The sequence below is a fragment of the Bubalus bubalis genome, chromosome 9, assembly GCF_019923935.1.
Source record: "Bubalus bubalis isolate 160015118507 breed Murrah chromosome 9, NDDB_SH_1, whole genome shotgun sequence".
In the NCBI taxonomy this organism is placed as follows: domain Eukaryota; kingdom Metazoa; phylum Chordata; class Mammalia; order Artiodactyla; family Bovidae; genus Bubalus; species Bubalus bubalis.
In genome coordinates, this window is record NC_059165.1 from 61,350,576 (window position 1) to 61,372,245 (window position 21,670).

Genomic DNA, 21,670 nt, shown 5'->3' on the forward strand with positions numbered 1-21,670 from the left:
TGGCAGAGAAGGGAGAGAAAGACTGCAGCAGGTGCAAAAGCAGAGAAACCTAAGAGCAGATTCAGTGTTCTAGGAGGAGGATGTAGCAGCTAGTAAGTCAGCTGTAAAGTGTTCTGTTGGCCTGTTAACGGATGATAAATTGAAACCTGGTGGCAAAGGTTCTTGTTTGGTCAGCAGAGTGGGGGTTCTATTGGTATGTCTGAACTCTCCAGTAGTCAATCCCCCCTATACCCTTCAGTCTGTCGCCCAGCTATTTCTCACAAGCCTGGCCCTGGACACATGCGAGTTTATGTTGTCTTCTACAGGCCTTGGTGGAGCGTTTGATTCTTTTAAGCGGGGTGGGGAAAATGATGATATACACAGACATCTTTCTCATGCATTTTAGAAAGATAATGCCGTCTGAGGGGAAAAATTTCTCAATACTCAGTTTAAATAGGAAATCAAAATAGAAGTTACAAAGTATTAAACATCCTTTATTCAAATTATGGGATAAGGAAGTTTTAAAAATGAGATGTATCTAACAGATGAACATAGAACTCTAAGATATATGGAAAAAAGCAAGCTGCAGATTTTTTAGGGAGTTGGGAGGACAGGAGAAGGGTTGGGATAGGAGGAGTAATAGTATTATCTGATAATAAGGTAATACCTTATCAGTAAATGTTCCTTTTTTTGTCCTTAGACATATTATTTATATAATTAACTTTTTTTTTTTAAAGGAAAGAATTAACTTTGGGATCAGGTTTGAAAAGAACTCATAGAGGCAAGAAACTAGAGGCAAGGAGACTAATTATAAAGTGATGAAAACCCAGGTAAGAGATGTAAAAGGCCTAAACCAAGGTCTAGATCAAGACTGTATGAATGAAAAGCATATTTGAGAAATTAGAGATAAAAATAACAGGATATGGTAATGACTATGAGAAGGTAAGGAAAATGGAAACTAACTTCCAAGGTTCCTAACTTTTCTTTTCCAGTTTTCCTAACTACATTCTAAATGAAATATGAACTGTTACAAATGATATTAGAATCCCAGGTGGCACAGTGGTAAAGAATCTGCCTGCCAATGTAGGAGGTGCAAGAGACAAGGGTTAGATCCCTGGGTCAAGAAGATCCCCTAGAGTAGGAAATGGCAACCTGCTCCAGTATTCTTTCCTGGAAAATTTCATGGACAGAGGAGCCTGGTGGGCTACAGTTCATGGGGCTGCAAACAGTCAAATGCAACTGAGCACAGAAATAAGCTGAATACAAACTCAAGTGTGTGTGTGTGTGTATAAATAAATGGTTTTAGGTGCAGAGGAATCACAAAGATGTGGATTTGCATCCCTACTTCCCCATTTCTTGGCTGTGGGAGCAAGTTACTTTAGCCTCGTTAAGTCTTACTTCCTTTGTCTATTAACAGGGACAGTAAATACCTCACAGAACTGTGGCAGAATTAAATAAAATAATGTGAAATGCCTAGTGGATCTTGGGCTTCTGATAAATATGCATTTCTTAAGCAAATTCATAACTGGTCAGAATATAAACTGGAATGACTTCAAAAGAAAAAAAACTGTCATATATTAAGAATCTTAAGTATGTGTATATCCTGTATTTCCATAATAGCATTTCTGGCAATAATCCTAGGAAGTCATAGTAAACACAGAACAGGCTTTATTCACAAAAATGTTCATCACAGAAATATTAAATAAAGCATAAAATCTGAAACAATTTCAGTATCCAATGAAAGAGGAGCAGTTAAATAAATTAGCCAGTCAATAAAAACTATAAGATTTCTTTGAGAGCATTTATTGTTTCTCTTTCAGTTACGAAAGCAACACATGTTATCTGTGGAAAATACAAAAAATGACAAAAAATTAAAATCACCTAAAATACAAAATTTTTTGGTAATACATGAAAATAACTGACATATTAAGTTAAAAGAAAAACTCAAAACTGAAAATACAGTATGAATTCAACTTAAAAAAAGATTAGAATATGTACCAAACATAGCAGTTTTTAATAGGTTGTGATTCTACAGGGGCTTTATTAAAATAACTTCTACATTTTGTATACTAGACATGTATTACTTGAAAATCAGAAAAACAAAACACATCTAACAACTCTGATGTAAATCACAAAAAACCAACTGACAATGTACCTTGGATGGGGGTCCCAAATATAAATCCAATCATATAAAGAAGAAAATCAGTAGTGAGTCAATATCAGTAAAAATATACAAAAGAAAAAACCTTAAAGATCAAGTTAAATACAGGGGGCCACCGAGTAGAAAATCCATAATAAATAAAATAAAAAATAAGAAATAAAAGTTAACGTAATACTGGCTTCTAAATATTCTACTTAAGGTGAATAGTAAAAATGCACATGTTCCCTGTTCTTGATGAACTTACAATCTAGAAGGGCAGATAAGCTATATGCTTATGTATCTACACCAAGAAAAATTAATAAATATTACAAAAGAAGTATCTCACCAAGTGATAAAGGAAAAACACTGGTATTTAGAAAGACTTGATAGAGGTGTTCTTTTCTCTTTATAGGATTTCAATGGACGACAAAATCAAAAGCAAAGGGTAAAAGGGGTATAAAACACTTAGAAAGCACTAGGAAAGCAGAGGATCAGCAAGAATGCATGTTGTAAATATCCATTTGGCAACGCCCAGCTTTCCTTGTCTGATTCTTTGCAGGACAAGGATCCCTCTTATCTGTAATTTGGTCTCCTGAGTAGACCAGGAGGGGGCTCTGTGCAGATCTCTGGATAGGTTTATCTCCCATTGTAAATTAATAACCTTACATGTGGATTTACAAATCAGTCTCAAGAGTTTGGTTAGTGAGAATCAGTTCCCTAGAGCCTGATTACCCCTGAAGACACAACCGCCCGCCCCCAACCCCACCCCAGAGCTCCTGCCCTTGCAAAACTAATTGAGGTCACTGTTCAATCAGGCAGGTTTTATCCAACTGCAGAACAAGGGTAAAAGACACTTTAGCAGTAGGAACAGTGGGATGAGGAGGGCTTAAAAACCACCAACCTGTCAAAGGCAGTGGAAAACTGAGAAACAGCAACAGGTGTTGTGTCCCCCAGGCCTTGAGGAAGCAAAGCCTACTGGAACCCACTCCAGCTGTTGCTGAGAAAATCACTAACAGAAAATGCCATGTTAGTTACCCGTGATTTAGGCGGGTGGAGGGGAAACTAAATCAACAAGAAGGTGGAGAACAGAACTAGGCAAGTGAGTACTAAAGGAGGGAATGAGTCCTTGACAGATGGAGAGTTAGTGAAACAACTCTTAGAAACAAATGCATAATAAACAAGAAAAAAATCTGATTGTACAGTAAAGGGAGAGGATGCTGGACAAAATGACCAGTGTACAGTGTGACCACTGGTGGACATATTGTAGTCTTGAAATAAATAGAATGCAAAGACAGTAAGATAGAAGTATCAAAAATGACATACACACATGAATGAAGACAAACTTTAAAAAGCAACTTACACAAAGCACTTAAGTGCCTAAAAAATTCAATAGTGGCTCAAAAGTTAGGATGAAAAGTGTGTGTAGATGGCCTCACATTTAACCATTCTTTTGCACCATCTCATTTTTATTTAAAGTTCTCTAAACCATACACTGATCCACAAAACATATTCTACTGACTTTAATAAACAGCGTACTACAATATTATTCAGATTTTTATTTAGCTTAGGGATTATAAGCAAGAAAAAAACACTTATGGATAATCATTAAAGGCTGATCTCCTAATTCAATTAGGGCTGAAGTTCTATGTGTGAACTTAGGTTGAGAATAAATAATATTAAATTGTACACTGGAAATTATTACATTATCTAGAAACAAATTAGACAGCTATTTTAAAGTCCACCTACTACTCTGAGACAAAGAGGAGAGTTTGCAGGAAGAGTTTTTTCTTTTTTTAAAAAAAAGCAGATATGCTTTCACTCATCTTGGAAGATTACCAGATGGAAGAAATATGGTACTAGCCTTGACACTCCCACATCTATTACACCAACTCAAATCAAAGAAAAGGAGGACTTTAGAGCCCACCTTTCCTCTAGATAAAGATGAAAAAATTAAAGGGTTAAAAAATTAAGGCAGATATGCTTTTACTCCTGTTGCAAGTTCTGGATAGCTGAGATAGGTACGATATACATTCACAACAATTCATGACTACTAAAAGCATAATTTAATTCTATCATATAGAAAGAAAAGGATGGTTTAGTTAATAAAATTGGTGGTGCCACAAGTGGTTCCTACTCAGTAGGAAAAGTTACATTGTCCACCACACATGCCACTTATAAAAATATTCCAGATGGACTAAAGATCTAAAGGTAAAAAAATGAAACATTAGAAAGAAAATTTGAAGAATATTTATACAGGCTCAAGGTGGCAGGGGTGAGGGTGGGTGTCTTCTTCCCAAGCAATTAAACCCAGAAGCCATTAAGAAAGGTCTAACAGACCTGCTGATACGAACATTTTATTTTTCTATGTGGCAAAGCAACCCTTAAACAAAGTTAAAAGACAAATGAGAGAAATGATACTCTTGACAGGTAAAGGGATTAATGTGCCAAATACAGAACTTGAACAGAATAAGAAAACTTCCATTTTTTGAAACAGGCAAAAACTTGGCATAAATCAGTCATAAAAGAAGTGTAAGAGACTAATAAACACAGAAAAAGATCAGTGGTCATATAAAAAAAAATTTTTTTTAAATAAAAAAAAATAAAAAAAAAAAGATCAGTGGTCATAAAAATGCTAGATACTATTTTTCACTCATCAGATTACAAAAAATGACAAAGACTGATGACACCAGAGATGGCAAGGATGAAAAGAAACAAGCACTGCCTGCATGTGGGTGAGAGTATGAAACACTATAATCTCACAGGAAAATAAACTGGCATTACCTAATAAAATAAAAATACATACATGTACTCCTTAACCCAACAATTTCACTCCTGGATGGCTAACCTAGAAATAAAACCATGATTACATAAAGACATATGTACAAGGATACTAACTCCATTGTAAGTGCTAAAAAATTTAAAATACCTTGAATGTCCATCATAAAGGGAAATGATTGAATAAATCATTGTACATCCATTCTATAATGTAGTTATCTAAAATGATGAGTAAGGTCATGGGTACTGATGCCCATGGTCTAATGTTAAATGGAAAGAAAAAAAAAGACACAGGTTACAGATATTGCACAGTATGATAGCATTTGCTTAAAAACAAACAACAACAACAAAAAAAACCCCACCTTTTGTGTAGAGAGAGATGTTTTTATATTTTTGTACCAGTATTAAGAAGACACACAAGGCTTCTTCAACAAGTGGAAGCTGCTAAAGGATGCAGATTGTTGACCTTCCTGTGTATACTCTTGGCATTTTGACATTCTGCAAAATGCAAGTTTTGCTTTTATTATCCCCAAAAAGAAAAATCTATGTTTTTGTGTATCTGTGTATTTACCATGGCTACATATGTGAAGGTCCCAAGGTCTCTGTCACTTACACGGACCAATAACGATCGATCCAGAACACAAAGAGGACACAGCATTAGAAAGGCATAAAAATCCATAATACTAATTTTGCAACTAGACTTTTTTTCAAATATAACAAGCCTATTTTGAAATACAAATAAAGTTACTATTACATGGAAGAGGGAAAGGAAAAAAAGATGTTTAACTACTTAATTCAAAATCTCAGTAGTTATTTCTCAGCATAGCTTTGGTGAGGAAAATGCCCAGCTATCAAATTCTTTTCAACAAAACTCTTGATCAAGATCCTGACTTACGGCTTTAGTAATGCTTTCCAAAAAAAAGGGGGGGGGGTGTTCATTAATGAATCAGGACTACATTTTAAAAGATTTCTGGATCAAAATTATTTAGAAAGAGGATATTAATGGAGCCTAAAATTGCAAAGTGTTTGCAATCACTTCAAAAACTCATTCATTCAACCCTCAATTACTCATCCTTAACAGGGGGCGCCCTGCCATGCATTACTCAAAACCAGGCATGCCTGAAAACATCTTAAACATAACTGAATGAAAATCTGTCCAATCACAGGCCAGCTGCTTGCAAACTCCACCCTTGAGTACAGGAAGAACACTTTTGATTGGAAGACAGTTGTGTTTACTACGGTTGTGTGGTGCAAAATTGGAAAGGCACACATGCCAAGGGTCCAAAGGAAATCTCTTTAATGAAAAAGGAAAACAAACGGACAGTTCTGATTCTATATTAGTTGTTGTCATTAACTGAACCTCATCATCACAGCAGCAATTCTTGAGCAATTTTGCAAGCTAGTAAAATATTTTAAAGGCTGAGTTTTGTTGTCGCTTTTTTCTCATCTATGTTCCTTGATTATACATACGAGACAAGCATAAGCCTATTCTTAAAACCCCAAACTGCCTTTGCTTCTAAATGCATACATCTCCATCCAAGACCTCAACACAGTTGTAACACTTTGCTTTGAATCACTGAAACTTTTTACTTGGTTTGAGTAACCAGTTCCATGGGCCCAGTGGCACAATTCTTCAGTATTTAGCTTAGCAGGTGTCCAGCATCTCCGTGAGCTTCAAAAACCACTACCCTTTGGGAGCTCAGCAAACAACAAAGTGAATGGGTAGCCATTTCAGGTGCAGTGCTCATTAGCAATTCATCTGATGGAGGAAACAACTAGAACCGAAAACTTCGACTGAAAGACTAGGACAGACCAAGTTTTTAGGTTAAAATATGCATTTAATAGTGGATCTTAACCTAAGTTTTGCATTCAAGGTGGTAAATTACTGGATCTAAGAGGGACACCTCTCCCCCAGTCTTAACCTAAAAAGCAGTCTTCTAAAGAAATGGCAAAGGAATTTAACTCCAAATCTCCTTGCTTAATCATCCTCTTCACCTTATTATATTCCTGATATCTCTTTAAAAATTCGCCCCACTAAAGCCTCATAAATGTCCAAGCAGCCTTTTTCTTAAAGCCAAAGCCAGCCGTAAGCAAAACAACCCAGAAGACTTCTATACGGGGCGGGGTGGGGAGTCTAAAACCACTGATCGATAGGTAGAAAAATGAGTATCAGAAACCTGCAATGTTAACATCAAATCTTACAAAATGAATTCCCGTTTACAGCGAAAAAAATATCTGCAAAAGCAAGTTCATCAAGAAAATTTTCCTTCTGCCTGCGGATCTATCACAATCTAAAAGAATCCCCCTATTTTTCACAGCCTTATCTCAACACAGAACCTAGGGCCGCTATCAGAATGAGGAACTAAAGAGGCTTGCCAAAGTTCAAAGACAACATTTTGTAGCTACATTAACAAAAATAACGCATCACGGACACGAATGCTAGTTAAGTTCTATTACTGAACAACTTTAATCACAAAATACACCAAGACAAGTATTCAAAAGTGGCCATGCCCCAACACAAAGTTTCAAAACAAAACCTCTCCCAAGGTTTGGGGGAGTTGCCCAGCTAGGAGATAAAAAGCACCACCCAACAGCCCCATTTGGCTGCTAAGACAGATCTCAAACTTATCAAAAGCAGCCACTACGGCAGCTTCTGTCACCCAGAAGCGCAAAGACAGAGGAGCCTGAAGAGAGCTGGCCTTTCTGGAGACAGCCTGGCCGAGTCTGGCTCAGACAAGGAGGAAGTAACTGCCAGATAAAAAAGCTCTGAGCAGCTTCAACTGCAGCCTCTCGATCTTCCACAAGTGCCCACATTCCCGCCCCATTCGGGGCTCGGGGAAGAAGGGAACAGGGCGCAGGTCTCCCACGAGAGGCTGGAGACTACAGGTCCGCTTCTTCCAGGGGGCAGCGGCACACGGGCAGAACTCTAAGGGGCCCCGGAACCCAGGGTGCTAGAGCCTGCTCCTTATGAGTGTTGGGGGGGACGCTGAGAAAGGGGTCGCTCAGGAGGCGGGGCCTGCCGGGTGGAGGCAGCATTTCCTAGCGCCCTGGCTGCCCCCCGGGGTAAACCGGGGCGCGCACCCCGACGCGGAAGCCATGCTGGCCAGAGCTCGGGGTGCTGAGGAGCCGGCGGGGGGCGCTGAGGAGATCTGGGGGCGCGGAACTGGGTCACCTCCACCCCACCGCCCCCTCACAAAGGCCCCCGGGGAGGCCGCCCGCAGGCCGTGCAACCCGGGCCTCGAGTGCCCGCCTCGGCCGCCACTCACCGCTAGGTCCTGGGGCACCGCCCCGCTCATGGCCCGCACAGTGCCGGCCCGCCAGGCCCGAGTGCGCAGCGCAGGCCCCGGATCTCCGCCCGCCGCCGCCGCTGCCGCCGCGGGGACCGAGGCCGAGGACGAGCCCGCGGTGTCCGCGAACAGAAGCAGCAGCCGCTTGCCCACCGGGGAGGCTGCCGCGTCCGCCATCGCCAGGGCCGGCCGGACCCGTGCTCCCGCCCGCCGCCTCCCACCACCTCCGCCGCCGATCTCCCGATCCGCCCGCAAGGCCTCCCTCCGCACCACCCGCGGCCGCGGCTCCCCCCCACCCCCCCCAACAGCCACCACCAACCACCGGCGCCGCGCAGCGCCCCCCGTGGCCGGGAGCGGAGCCGCAGCCCGGGCCCCGCACAGCGCCCCCCGCGCTTCGGAGCGGGGCGGCAGCTCCGGGCCCCTCGCAGTGCTCCGCCCCAACCTCCCCGGGGCCTGCAGTGCCCCCTGCGGCAGGGAGGGGAATTGCAATTTCGGCCGGGGTGGGGAAGTGGGCGGGTCCTTAAGTCTCCCTTGGCACCATCCTGGTGCCATATTGCCCTTAGGGGGCCCCTTTATCTGAGGTTTTAGCTTACCCTCCTAGTATACCAAAGACTTTAACTGGGGTGGGTGGCTGAGGGGCAAGTTACCTAGAGAATTGATATTCTGAGATAAGAAGTTACTGCCCCAGTACCTGATTGATTTCCAAGCCTGAAAATAGGCACTACCCTCCTGTCCTTATCTTTTAGGAAACTTCCCATTGGTCCATGGGACACAATATCTTTCTTCTCACTTGTCCATAACATGGTACCATTTCATTATATATTACCAATACTTCATAGGTCCCTTTCCAATTGACCAACATTTTATACCCATTGTATATGATAATGCCACTCTATATTGGCTGAAGGCCAACGTGCTTCCAACATCTCAATAGTCTGACATATCCTAGTGGAGCTTCTTCCTGCTTCCAAATCAGCCAATGTTATTAAGTCCAGGTGTTTCTCAATTCAACTTTTAAGGGAACTGGAAAGAGACCAAAGTACATCTTACCATGGAAATAAGTGGAGCTGGGGACAAAGAAAACCCCACCACTCCTATCTGAATTCACAGGCATGGAAGATTGATACTCCTGTCAGAAAAGTGGCTGTAGAGAAGGGGAGATAGTGAGATATTTTTTGCCTAGATTTTTGTTTACACTGGGCAATGAGAAATCTCAATCATTAACATTGGTCACGTTAGAGACTAGCACAAGTTCCATAATCTTATGGATGCAGAGTATACATGGAAGTAGATACAAACCAGGAAAAGGTATGGTATTAATCCATGATTACTACCCTAAAAGTACCCATTTCTTTCACTGATCTGACCCACAGACAATTAAGAGCAGTAGCATTCTTTCCAGACTTATGTGCCTACCCAGAAATCTGTCCATAATCTTCTTTACCTTTGATCTACTTGCCTTGTAGCAAAGGTTGGGGGCCAGAGGGAGTACCAGTTATTGGCTTCAGTCAAAGTACAACATCCAGTGCAGCCATTCTAGAACTAACCCTATGGAGCACCAAGGAAACATTTCTTTGGATTTTTTCCTCTCCTTATTCCCTATAGTGTCCATTTTCCATAGCCAACCTGAGGCCTGATTCAGTTTTTCTTGGTTTTTCTGGGCCGAGACACCTCTTAAAACACACTCCTCACAAATTGTAATTGGTAAGAGAGAAAGAGAGATGAATCCATACATGACCTAGCTGCCTTGTAGATTTTCCATTAAAATTCACTGCTGGGATTTTCTCTCACGGGGAGCTCTTATTACTGTCCCACTGTCCAAAGCTAGCTTCTCACAGCACCAGACACAAGTGGTGTCTTTGTGCCTAAGCTCAGGAATGGGAAAGCAAAGATAAAAAAAAAAAATTAATTCACAAATATGGCAACACTTTCATAAGCCAGTAAGTTTTCAAAGTGTTGGGGTTACAACACTGAATAAAACAAAACCCTCATAAAGTTTATATTCTTTCTTGTGCTTCAGCAATGGAAAATGAAGTCACACTAGCCTTCAGAGAAAATAAACAGTAGAAAAACCCAACAAAAAAACTGACCAGAAAGGAAAAAAAGCAGAGGGAAGTAAGTTTAGATGTTCAGGCCTTAACCCTGCTCAAACAGTAGGTGAAACGTAACAGCAGTTTTATACAAAGAACGAACCTGTGATTCTGAGATTCTTTAACCACATGCTATAGCCCTACCCCCTTCCAAGCCCTTCTTACTTTGTTTCCAGGATAGGTGACAACTCCCACTCTTTTCAGGGTGTATTTTCATCCCCTTAAAGTTCCTGCTCCAGGTAGTCAAGCCAATCCTGTGTTCTTGCACACTTCATTGGTATTCAGTGATGAGTGTCACCAATTTGAAGCAGGAAACTGGGTCGGAGGCTAAGCAACTTGACTCTTCTTGCTGCCTGGCAAGTCAGTGCTACAACTGGTAAAGAAAGGCTATGCCTTAGGGACAAGAGGCTCCTGCCTGGCTCTCTAAGCAACTACACTTCACCCACACACATTGGAAGAATGCTAACGGAGGGAGAAGAAAGGGTGGAATAGAAAGGTCTAAAGAGAGAGAGTGAGCCACACAGCTTCTTTCAGCAAATGAACAGTCCAAATTGAAGCATTAGGGAAAATACCACCTTCTAGAGCAAAAAAGCAGCTCTGCTGCTAGGGTAGTTTTCCAAAATCAGTATTTTCAGGATGGTGAAATTGTTGAGGTCTTTGGACTTTGAATTTTGACAACTTTATCTCCAGCTCTCCACAACATAATGTATGAAAACTCTGAAAAGACACTCCTGGACAAGGTCCGTATCATGCCTTCTCCATACTTCCCAAAGCCTACAAACCACTCTAGACAAGTTTCTAATTGCACCATCTAGCATTTCTCAGGGAGGAAGAATGGATTAATACTTGACTTCACCCTGCTGGAAGTGAGAGTGACAGGAGGTAAGAAGAGATGGGTATAAGTACCAGGGAAACAGGAGACCAAATCAGACTGCCAGAAATAACTGAGGTCTTAACAGAAGCTGGGTCACAGGATATAACTACTGTGGCTGCAAAGGGCCCAGGGACCAAATACTGTCCTCAAGGGGCAAAAGTTCAGCCATGTCATAGAAGAAGCAGCTGGAAGAGTCGGGCGGCCTTCTCCCCACTTCCTCCTTGCCTTTCTTTGTGAAGAAAGGAAGACAACACTGTAATACACAAGGTTGCTTGGGAAAATGGATTATTCTAATAAAACTTTATTTTTTCAAACACAGCCACAGAGGCAGGACCTCATGTTTAACACACACAGACTTATGGATTTTTTTTTTTAATATAAAACAAAGTTTACGAAAAATTTTTTCCACTTTTTGTATTTGTAATCCCATTAGCACAGGGACTTTGGCAGCAGGTGGGAGTGAAGGGCAGCTGGAGCTGCCAGTGGGCAGTCACCGGGCACAGGAGGAGAGCACCAGCCTGGGAGTGGCTTCACTCACACACGCAGGAATACTCACCTACTGATCAGCCACACCACACACACAACACAGATGCAGATGTCTACCCAGGGTCAACCACTGCAGAGGTGTGTTCCACTCTGGGTAAGCCCAATATGTGAAAATCCAAATTGTCAAAACAGCTAAAGTAGAGGGAGGTTGCTTGCTTTACAAAAGAAGCAATCACAGGCTGCTTTTAAATGGTCAGCAGTCCAAATGCTTTGAAAAAATAGCATTTGGTTTATACAGAACTGTTGGAACAGATCTACCATGTAAAGCAAAATAAACCACTTCTCGAAAAGGCTTGTCCAAGGGCCACAGGTACTTAGATTAGGAAGCAAAACAATAGTTCCAGCTAGTTTAACTTTCCAGATCTTAAAGTAATGGAATTCAAATATGGCATCTATAGACCTTCTCCCTTAGGGATGGTGCCCTAGGGCTTTGAGGAAGCCAGGGTGGAGGCAGAAATTATTGCCCTCACTTCTTCAGCTTTGGGCCTGCAGAGAACCCCCTGACATTACCAGTGGCCTATTGTAAGCTGGCACAATCTGCAGCAGAGAGGCCAGGCATGAGGATGGCCCAGGAGGAAAAGAAGCTGGCACCAGGGAAATTGTGGCCTAAAGAGAGAGAAGAGAAAGGGGAGGGATAAAACCAAGGAGGGGCAACTCCTGGGCTCACAGTTTCCTTGGATTCTCCAGAGAACCTCTCTCAGGCCCCTACAGACCTGGTAGCTCACTGGTAACTCGTGCAAACTAGCAGGTGAAGGGAAGGAGTCCTGGAGGGGTAGAACCTCTAAAGGCAGGAGGCTGAAGAAGACATATCCATCTCCTCGGGAGTGGAGGCAAGGATGCTAGGGCCTCACTGATGCTCCTGTCCAGCATGTGGGAGACCCAGAAAACCATAGGTTCAAATCCATAAGGAAGAAAACACATAGGTCCTCTTTCCTAACATGAGCAACTGGTTCCTACAAAACCCTGGGAAAATGCCCTTCTTCCAATAAACAGGAAGGGCAGGTCTAATTTGGTCCTGCAGGGTCTAAGCAAAGCTGGACAAAGCCTCAAAAGCCATTATGGCGGCAACTTCAGTATCCATCTCCCCTGGAGCCAGCCCTATAGAGCTTCTGAAATCCTTAAACCCATCAGTGTGGCCACTGAGACCTGTTGCTGGGCCCAAGTTGTGGGTGTGAAACAATAAAAGAAATTCAATCCAGCAACAACAAACTCCCAGCTGCTTCTCACAGTCTGCTTTACACATCCTCAGCCAATCCCTCAGTGAGCCTCAACCTCCCTGAGGTCTCTAAGGGCCAATTAGAGGCAAATAAACATTTCCTGGCAGGAGTGGAAGATGAGCAAACTAGTAAATGCTGACATCCCCTTCCTCTTTCTCAACCAACTCAGAAAAAATGGCTAGGCCTGGATCTTATAATAAGTTTCTCTACAGTCTGCTTCCAAAGGGCAGTGCTGGGGTGCACTCACCTATGCCTGCTGGGGACTGAACACTACTTCTGCTGCAGGTCAGCCTCCATACAGGGGCTTCCTTCCTTCTTATTGACCCTCAAAGGGCAGAAAGTAAGAGGGACAAGAGGTCCCATGAGTAGGAAGGGAAAGAAAGAGATGGAGCCCTTCAGCCCTGCCTTAATTGCCCACATGTGCTTGCATCTACTTAGTGAGTGAGATAGGCAACTTGTATCCAGCCTTGGCAATCTGATAAGAAAAAAAAAGCCAGCTCAGAATCAATATGCAGCGCCCTCTCCAGCCAATACTAGATCTATCTAGGGGAGGTGTGGGCCTGAGAAAAAGACCATTAGTTGAGGACCCCCAAATAGAATCCTTTGCAGAGCCACTGTTGCTAACAGATTACAAGCTTGCTTCCAGAGCTCCTTAGAACCCCGACTCCTAGAACAAGCCTACTGTCCCGTGAAAACCCAAGATCCTGGGAGTACTGTAGTGCTCTGCTGTTAGGTTTCAACTGCCTTCCTTCCCTAAAGCTACCCAAACACACCTTTCCTCGAGCACTCTCATGCACTCACACACTCTCACACAATTTCTCCAAGGAGGCTGAATGAACCCCCCACCCTGGCCAAATTCTAAGACACAAGTGCCCTTTGAAGCAAAGGGGCTAGTGAAATTCCCCGAGCTGGGGTCGGCAGACCCCTTCCGTCCCTGCCCATTGCTTTCTCGGTGGCAGGGATACTCACACTCAGGGCCGCCATGGGAAGGGTCTGCTCTGGGGCTGTCCCTCCCGCCACCAGCTCCGTTTATCTTGTCCCGGCCAGTCTCTCGGCATAGTCGAGCTTCCTGGAGCGAGAAGATTTCCGGCTGCCCTGAGTCGGAGCCCTCCATTCACCCCCATTCCCAGGCTGGGCCCCCGGCCTTGGGACCTCGACACTTGTTAGTAGCCATAAGAGAGTCAGTCTGTGTGGCCCCAGGAAGTAGCCTCTCAGTTTTAGTTCTCCTCAATCAGATTCAAGTCCAGGTCCCCAAAGTCCTGCTGGCACAGTGTCCGCTTGCTTAGCGCCTGCCGCCCCCACCGCACGGCCCCCTCCTCTTCCTCTTCGCTTTCACTCAGCACCTGGGAGGAACCCCCAATGGGGCTGCAGGAAGCAGAGAGGGGTTGGGGGCTGCAGGCCATGAACCACGGTGGAGAGATACTGCTGCCTTCCCGGGCTGTTTCTTGGAGACAGAGACCTCCTGAGTATGGTTTCTGTCAAACAAAACAAACAAACAAACAAAATTAAGGCAAAGAGAGATGTTAACTTCCCAGAGAACCCTGCCCAAGCTGTATTTCAAAGTACCCCTCTTGGTTACCCTTGAAAGCAGGAGTCCTATGGGTTAGGGTGAGGTCATGAACTCCCAGATAAAATTTTGAAAATTCAGTGTACATGCATATTTTTTTGAGGAAAAGAGCCCATAGTTTCTATCAGATTCAAGATTAGAAGCCTGTTTATAAACTTCATGTATGTAGGAGTACTGACTGACGGCTTGTTTCACTCCTATATTGCCAGTGCCTAGTCGGGAGTCTGTTACATAGTAGGTATTCAATAACATTTGTTGACTGCTTGAACGAATGACTATGAATAAGTGAGTAAGTTCTCAAAGCGGTTTATGACCCAGTGGTCTAGAAGGAAGAATATGAAAAGAGTGGGCAAGTGCCTACAACAACTGTACTCATACTGAGAAGACAAAAAACATTTGTTGAGTGAATGAATGATGCAGCAGCCTATTTTGCTTAAGCCCTCCCAGGCCCACGTGAAGCAGTGAAGGGCAAGGGACAAAACCAGCCTTGCATGAGAAGGGGCAGGGCACTAATGATGGGGCTTTTCTGAGCCATGCATAAAGAGGGAAGATGCCTCCGGTAGGACAATCTGGGATCTCTGTTGGAAGGTTTAACATGGGTCCACTAAGTTTCTCTGCAACTCCCAGAACTGAGGAATTTCACAGGACTTTCAATGCTAAAACCAGGATAATCCTGGGCAAATTGAGATGGTAGACCACCCTTAGCCAAGGCTCAGGCAGACAGGAGTGCCAGGAGAGGCCATGTCAGGAGGGCCCGGAGCTAGAGGACACCTTACAAGTGAAAATGGAACAGTCGCTACTCCCATCCTAGCTTCCCTGGTCTTGCCAGTCCCACCTGATTCATCTTGTCAAAGTCCAAGGAAGGCCGCAGCCGCCGAGGGTCCTCCTCATGGCGCCGCTTGACCCCAGCTTTGCGGGCATCAAGATCACAAGGCTGTGAGCGGCTTCGGGGAAGATTGCGCAGGCCTCGAGGTCGCCAGGGCAGCTCTGGGGAGGATGCAGGGGAGCTCCGGGCAGAGGGCAAGAAGCGGCTTGCCTGTGGGCCCAGGCTGGGTGACAGGGAGAAGCGGCGTTGGGGTGGGCAAGGTGACAGGGACTCAGCATCACTCTCCCAGGAGCCACTTTGCGGGGAGGCGACAGAGGGATGAGAGGAATCCTGGGCTAGGGCTAGGCTGAAGAAAGGGGGGCTGTAGGGTCTGTGGGCTGGGGCACATTGAGAAGAGGCACTGGGAGCTTGGAGGAACCTGAGGCTGGAGACCCGCTTCGGGGGGCTCTGGTGAGGCACCTGTGGCCCACCCCCTCCACCACTGCCCCGGTGCTTGATGGGAGTCCACAGCTTGGAGGGGGCGGGCCGCCACACTGGCTGCCAGCGAGACAGGTCCACGGGCACTGATAGTGAGCGGCAGTGCCTCTTAGATGGAGGGGCAGGGGGCACAGGAAGCTTTTCTGGGTCTGGGGGCTCAGGGCTTAGGACTTGGGAGAGGGACTGCTCCTGTGGGGAACTTCCTGGGCTGGGTGGTCTGAGGTGCAGGCTCAAGCCTGAGGGGTGGTAGCTGAGGTTGAGGCTATCCTGGAACTCGGCACAGGAACAGTGGGGCAGGCCCCTCCAGGAAGCACCTTCTGGAAGGCATTCATAATAAAGATGGAATTAATGATAGCTAATATATTTTCAAAAGCTTACTATGTGCTACAAAACATAGTGAGCACTTTATGTGAGGTTTCCCCTAAACTTCATGAGTTAGGTACTATCACTACCCCCATTTCACAGATGAGAGAAGTTCCGTAACTTGCCAACAGTTATACAGGAATCAAATGACCAAAGCAGGGTTCAGAACCAGATTTGTCCGATGCTAAAGCTAGGTCTTTTACCCAGCAGAGTATAGTGCCTCCGTTATGAGGAACCACCTGAAACTAAAAATATAGAATCATAAACTGCCTGCGAATCCCTGTCAAAGAGTCAAGAGAAGCAAAGGTGTGTGTGCCATGCTCATCTTTCACTCCACTCCACCGAGCTCTTTGCCCCCCCAACCCCCAAGCCCTGAATTGCGGAAACCTGGCCTACACTCTCCGTCCTTAGCCTTTACCTTTCCTATGTGTCAAAGCACCAAGACAGGGTGATCAAGCAGGTAAGAGATCATTTGTTTTCCTAGTGAAGGCAAGGGTGGGGAGGGTACAGTGGGAAAAGCCTTTGATGGTGCTTGTGTTCCTCTGGGTCTGGCCACCCACAGGGAAACACTCAACATACTTATATGGTCAGATCTTCTAGCCTTATTATGATTAGTTTAAAAAGAAAGTTCCAAATATACAGAATGCAACCTTTTGTGTTAAAAGAGTGGGAATAAAAAAAATTTAAATTTGCTTCTATTTGTAAAAAAACAAAAACAAAACTCTGGTTGAATAGACAAGAAACTAATAACAGGAATTACTTTTAGGGAGGTGATAGAAGCTAGGTAGATAGAAAAGGAAGGGGGACTTTTTTCAGATTAACACTTTTCCTATTTAAAAAAATTTGAAATGTGACTGTATTCCCTACTCAAAAAATTAGATTACAAAAGTTCCTACAAGGCTAGAATAAGAGCAAGGTAAACAGATAACTCCCATACTGGTGCAATAAAATGGAGACAAGCACCAATCTCAGAAGCTGACCCTGGTAAGAAAATTGTGGAGGCAGGCTAGTTAGACCTGGTTATGGAAAACCAATAAAAGAAACATGTGGATGGAGGCATGGCATACACACAAATGTACACATAATGTCTTACCAGACACAAGCTGGAAAGGGTTCCCACAGTTGGAGATGTCTGCATGATCAGGCAAAGGCTAAGAGACACAGAATATCCATCATGATTCAACATCAGGACAGAGTTCCAGGAAGCCCTTTCAGCTCCCCCCTGCAATTCATGGGCTATAGGGATATTAGGGACATCTAAGTGTTCTCTTATCCTCTCAAAGTTAGTAAAATAATTCACATCTTCCAGTATAGCAAACCCTTCTCCACCCAAATTTTAGTGGCCCTTCTCTTAACAGTAAAAAAAATCCCTGCCCTCTTCCTTTTGGGCTGGGTTTTGAGCCTTTAGTGGGCACATCTAGTACAAGTACGATAATTCATACAACACAGGACAAGGCTGAAGTAGTAACAACAAATAGCCTAAGAAAGGGCAAGGGGGTCTTAGAGAAGTGGGAAGACTGTCTTTTACCAGACTGATGCTGAAGCGTGTGCATTTCAGCTCATCCAGAGTCTGCTTCTGTAGCTGCTCAGTGATCAGGGTTATCATGATTCTCCCCGGGATTTGACTTGCACACTTTGGAGCAAATGATGGATGTCTTCCCTGTTGTTCTTCCAGACCTCACTCGTGAGCTGTCTTCTGCCACTGCAGCACCATTCTAGCACCATTGGGACTTCCCTCTCCAGTCATGCCTGCTGAGTCTGCCAATTACAGATGGATCAGCCCCAAGTGATATTAGAGATGTACCTACTCCAGAGATGGAAAATGCAAGGCACACATACCCCAGCATCCCTATGTCAGGCCTCTGGCACACATCATTAACTGATCACAGCTCTTTCCGGCTAAGCCTAAACATAGCCTCAGAAACAGTCTCAACTTGGCACTCCGGATAACCAGTATAATAAAATGGAGTTAGCAAGCAAGTTGAAACCTATTTGCCACTCCTAACCTGGTTCGTGCTCTGCTCTGCCTACCCAAAATACCAGCACCACAAGCTCAGATGAGAGAAATGCCTACATTGTTATCTCCATCCTGATTAGTCCAATATTTTATCTTCCAGTCAAAAGCAAGAAGAGGTAGCCTCTTCCTAAACTACAGAAATAGTAACAGTGCAGTGGTTATAGGAATGACTTTCTACTTCAAACCAGAGTAAACAAGGTATTATATTCTCCTTTACCCTCAACAGCTGATATTATTGTTCTCCAACAGATACTGTACATATTCTCTTATACGAAGACAAGAAAATGCTACCAGGGTAATTCCATTCACATTTCAACTCTACAGATGTTAAAAACAACAACTCTAACTTCATTCAACTAAGTTTTTAGCCTGATTTGACTCAAAGACCATGAATACAATTAATCAAGACTCTTTCTCATGGTCAATTACAGTAGAAGCAAACTAATTCTATCAGAGAACAGGCTTCAAGCCCACACAATTGCCTGAGGGACCTCAATCAACGGAGGAAGGGAAGTTAATCTAACATTTCCATACTGTTCTGCCTATTCCCAGAAATGACCAGCAGGCAGACAGCAATCAGACAGTGTAAGTAGCATTTGCTAGCAAAGAGAACAAACTATCAAGAAATCAAATCTGGATCCGATTCGCTGTCATGGTCTTGGCAAATCATCAAACTTTTCTTTCCCTCAGTTTACCCATATGAAAAATGGGCAAAATAATCTTAATCTGTCACAGGGATAATATAATAATGCAAAATATCAAACATAAGAAGTATACCACTTGGCCTGAACAAATCAGAAGTCCACACAGACTGCTGTTTCTCACCCTTCCTATTTGTTGCTCTATAAAGCCTCAGGGTGCTACAAGTGATAATATTAAGATGAAGAAGGCAATTGGGTTGATTTATTTGGCTGGGTATCAACCTCCCTCACTCACATGCCAAGAAAAGCCCAAAAGGCTTGACCTTGAGGGCAGATAACTTTCAACCCTGGCCAAAAAAAAGGGAGGGGGGACGGGAATCCTCTCTACTCCATTTCCACCTCAGAGGGAGGCAGACCACAAAGAGAAGCAAAGAAACACACTTCGATGTACTTGGAGTTTAGGCAAAAAGGAGGCAGGAGAAGTCAACCACCACTATAGTTAAATAACATTTTCATGCATAATTATTATTACCACCCTGAAGTTCCAGTTTCCTGAGCACTCCCTTCAGCCGCTTCCCCCATTCTTGTAGGAGAAGCTAAAGCTTGTATCACTTCTGCTCTTGGTTTCTTAACTCTGCCCTCAAAGACCAACCAGAGAGGAAACCTAAGGCAGGCTTTTACCCCCAGAGACCCCAGGCCTCAGGCTGACCAGCCATGAGGAGCAGGGAATAAAGCAAACTCTTTCAAGGTTTTCATGAGGCATTTGGCCAAATAGCAAACTTCCAGCCCTCTCTGGGATCAAGAGAGTGATTTTGTGTTTTTCTGCATTTTAATTGTTGGGATGTGGCCACACACAGCAGTAATTAGAACAATGCAACTACCACCACGCAACTGATACTTTCAGTCTGAGTTTCCTAAAACAGGCCAGGCTGAAAGGGGGAACAGAACGGAAGCCATAAGGAATCAAACCAGGACACAAAAGAAGGCAAACCAGCTCCGCGAGGGGCCTCCTCTTTCTCAGGCAGGCAGAGAAAGAAGTGTAAGAAGCCCTCTCTTGCCGCCTTCCTTCCCCTTCCATTTTGTGCATCTGAGGGGCACAGACAGCCCTGAACGTTCACTAAACAAGTTAAAACTTCTCAGCTTAACAACTGGCATGGGGCTAAGCCCAACACAGAGCAGCAGGCCGCTAGGCCCTCCCTCAAACCCCACCAGGCCCAACTCTCAATCCAGGCTTTCTCTGCACCATCACCTGTCCCTCAAATAAAGGTTGGACCCCCACCCCACTGGGTGGCAGTAACCCCTGACATAAGGGTTTCAGGGATGCTGAGGTTGTGCTGGAACCTGGGATCAAGTTAGGCCAAGGAAGAAAAGAGTCAAAAACCCCTGGAGACCTTCCCCCTAGGTCCCAGTCCCACAGCTCTGGGGGAGACTGAAGAAAAACATGAGGCAGGGAGGCACACGAACAGGTATGTGGGGACCTGACTGCTTTTTCTCCATATGGCACCGGTGGGCATAGGGGTGACAAGTGGGAGCACCCCTCCCCCCACCCCAGTGAAGAAGCAAAAGGCTAGGCCCCCCTCTCCAATCTTCATCCTCTCCATCGGTTGCTCTGCCTGTCCCCGCGGGGTGGGGCATGGGGCGTCCGCTAGCCCCTCGGGGTGGGGGGGAGGGCGCCAGGGCACGCTCAGGGGGGCTGTCGCTCGCCTGTTCCCAATCAGCTCCCATCATCTGGCCGCGGGGAAGCGAACTCAGGACACAGGGAACGGGAGGGTCTGGGACTTAACACTCCGCCACCCCCTCCCCCACCGGGTCCCGTGCTCTCCCCGCGGAGGCGGCCAGCAAGGCCCTGCCTCGCGGGCGGACGGGCTGGGGGAGGGGAAAGAGGGAAGGAGGGAGGGACCGGTCTAGGTGCCCGCCCCGAGGCCCCAGCGCCACCTGTCCTCCGCCACCTACCGCGGCTCCTCCAGTTCCCAGGGCCGCGGCCGGAGCAGCTCTGAGCGCTCGGTTCGCCCCACGGTGCCCTTAAAAGGCGCTGGCGTGAACCAACGGGCCCCTGAGGAGAGTGGAAGGATCGCTCGGGTTGGGAGAACCCCCCTCAACCGTCCGCGGAGGCTCGAGCCCTGCGTCGTTTTTCTCGCAAAGTCTTTCTTGGCTAGCGCCGTCGGAAAGAGGCCGGGCTCTTTGATTTAGCGATGAGGGTGGTTTCCTCCCTAGGAAGTCACCCCCTGCAAAATATTGCAGAAGGTGGACTGGGCCAGTCGAACGCAAATCTCGAAACCCGCGGGGGAGGCCGTGTTGGTCGAAGGTAAACAAAGCCATTGCCCCCGCCCTCTGTTACTACATCTGCCCACGTACGGCCCCCAACTCGATTTCGGCAGCATAACGGAATTAGCCAGGGTTCCTCTCACCTGTTTTCCTGCCCCCACTCTCTACGGCCTCCGCTCTGAAGGAATTCCCCTTCCCCCAGCAGAGGACCCGTCCGTGTCGTGAAGGCTTCTGGGAGGCGTAGTCCAAGCGCCGATTAGGGCCTGCTCTGAGTCCCAGGAGCCCCTCTTCCAGCTGCCGGATCGGCTCGAACCTTATAAACCCAGGACCTGTAACGGTTGCGGGCCGTTTCCACTTGTTTGTGTAGTTAGCTGTCACTCAAAATACTGTAAATCCGACGAGGGCCCAGGGCTGTTCAATCCTTCTCCTCTCTCTATGCCCCCACCCCCCAGCAGGATGAGGTAATGGGATTGTGATTATGACATCATAGGCGGTTCAGTTGCTTGCGTGGGGGAGGGGGGAGAAGGGAAAGTACGGTGGTTACAGCTGGACCACTTTCTTTAAACCTTTCTGGGAGGGAGGAAACAGGTCGCTGGGGGAAAAGAT

At 45.4% G+C, this 21,670-nt stretch overlaps 2 protein-coding genes across 6 annotated transcripts in view; both read right to left on the minus strand.

Moving 5' to 3' along the window:
• The window catches only part of KDM3B (lysine demethylase 3B), a 57,363-nt gene extending 48,953 nt beyond the window's left edge, over positions 1 to 8,410 (minus strand). For 2 of the 3 annotated variants that reach the window (XM_006070842.4, XM_044948559.2), the window contains exon 1: positions 8,161 to 8,410. In XM_006070842.4, coding sequence (XP_006070904.2) covers positions 8,161 to 8,358 — 198 coding nt within the window. In that variant the 5' untranslated portion in view covers positions 8,359 to 8,410. The remainder of the gene's footprint in view (positions 1 to 8,160) is intronic. The other variant, XM_025292624.3, reaches the window with a different exon arrangement.
• A 3,003-nt stretch (positions 8,411 to 11,413) lies between these two features.
• Positions 11,414 to 21,547, minus strand: FAM53C (family with sequence similarity 53 member C). 3 transcript variants are annotated; one of them, XM_044947616.2, is made up of 6 exons: positions 21,208 to 21,547; positions 20,753 to 21,024; positions 17,670 to 17,899; positions 17,235 to 17,292; positions 15,311 to 16,095; positions 11,414 to 14,383 (listed from the first exon to the last, which is right to left on the minus strand). In XM_044947616.2, exons 3-6 carry the CDS (start codon positions 17,745 to 17,747, stop codon positions 14,126 to 14,128), a joined length of 1,179 nt encoding a protein of 392 aa, XP_044803551.1. In that variant the 5' UTR covers positions 17,748 to 17,899; positions 20,753 to 21,024; positions 21,208 to 21,547; the 3' UTR covers positions 11,414 to 14,125. The 3 variants fall into 3 exon arrangements, with proteins under 3 accessions (XP_044803551.1, XP_025148414.1, XP_006070908.1); XM_025292629.3 differs by lacking the exon at positions 20,753 to 21,024; XM_006070846.4 differs by lacking the exon at positions 21,208 to 21,547 and having other exon boundaries at positions 20,753 to 21,149.
• Positions 21,548 to 21,670: the final 123 nt, after the last annotated feature.

Bases quoted from the DNA above. Each gene is read 5' to 3' on its own strand.
- FAM53C (XM_025292629.3), bottom strand. From the start codon at position 17,747: ATGATAACCCTGATCACTGAGCAGCTACAGAAGCAGACTCTGGATGAG. The intron at 17,293-17,669 runs GTAAAAGACAGT...TGTGTCTCTTAG, and splicing joins CACGCTTCAGCATCAGTCTG to CCTTTGCCTGATCATGCAGA. The intron at 14,384-15,310 runs GTGGGACTGGCA...TTTGTTTGACAG, and splicing joins ACTTTGACAAGATGAATCAG to AAACCATACTCAGGAGGTCT.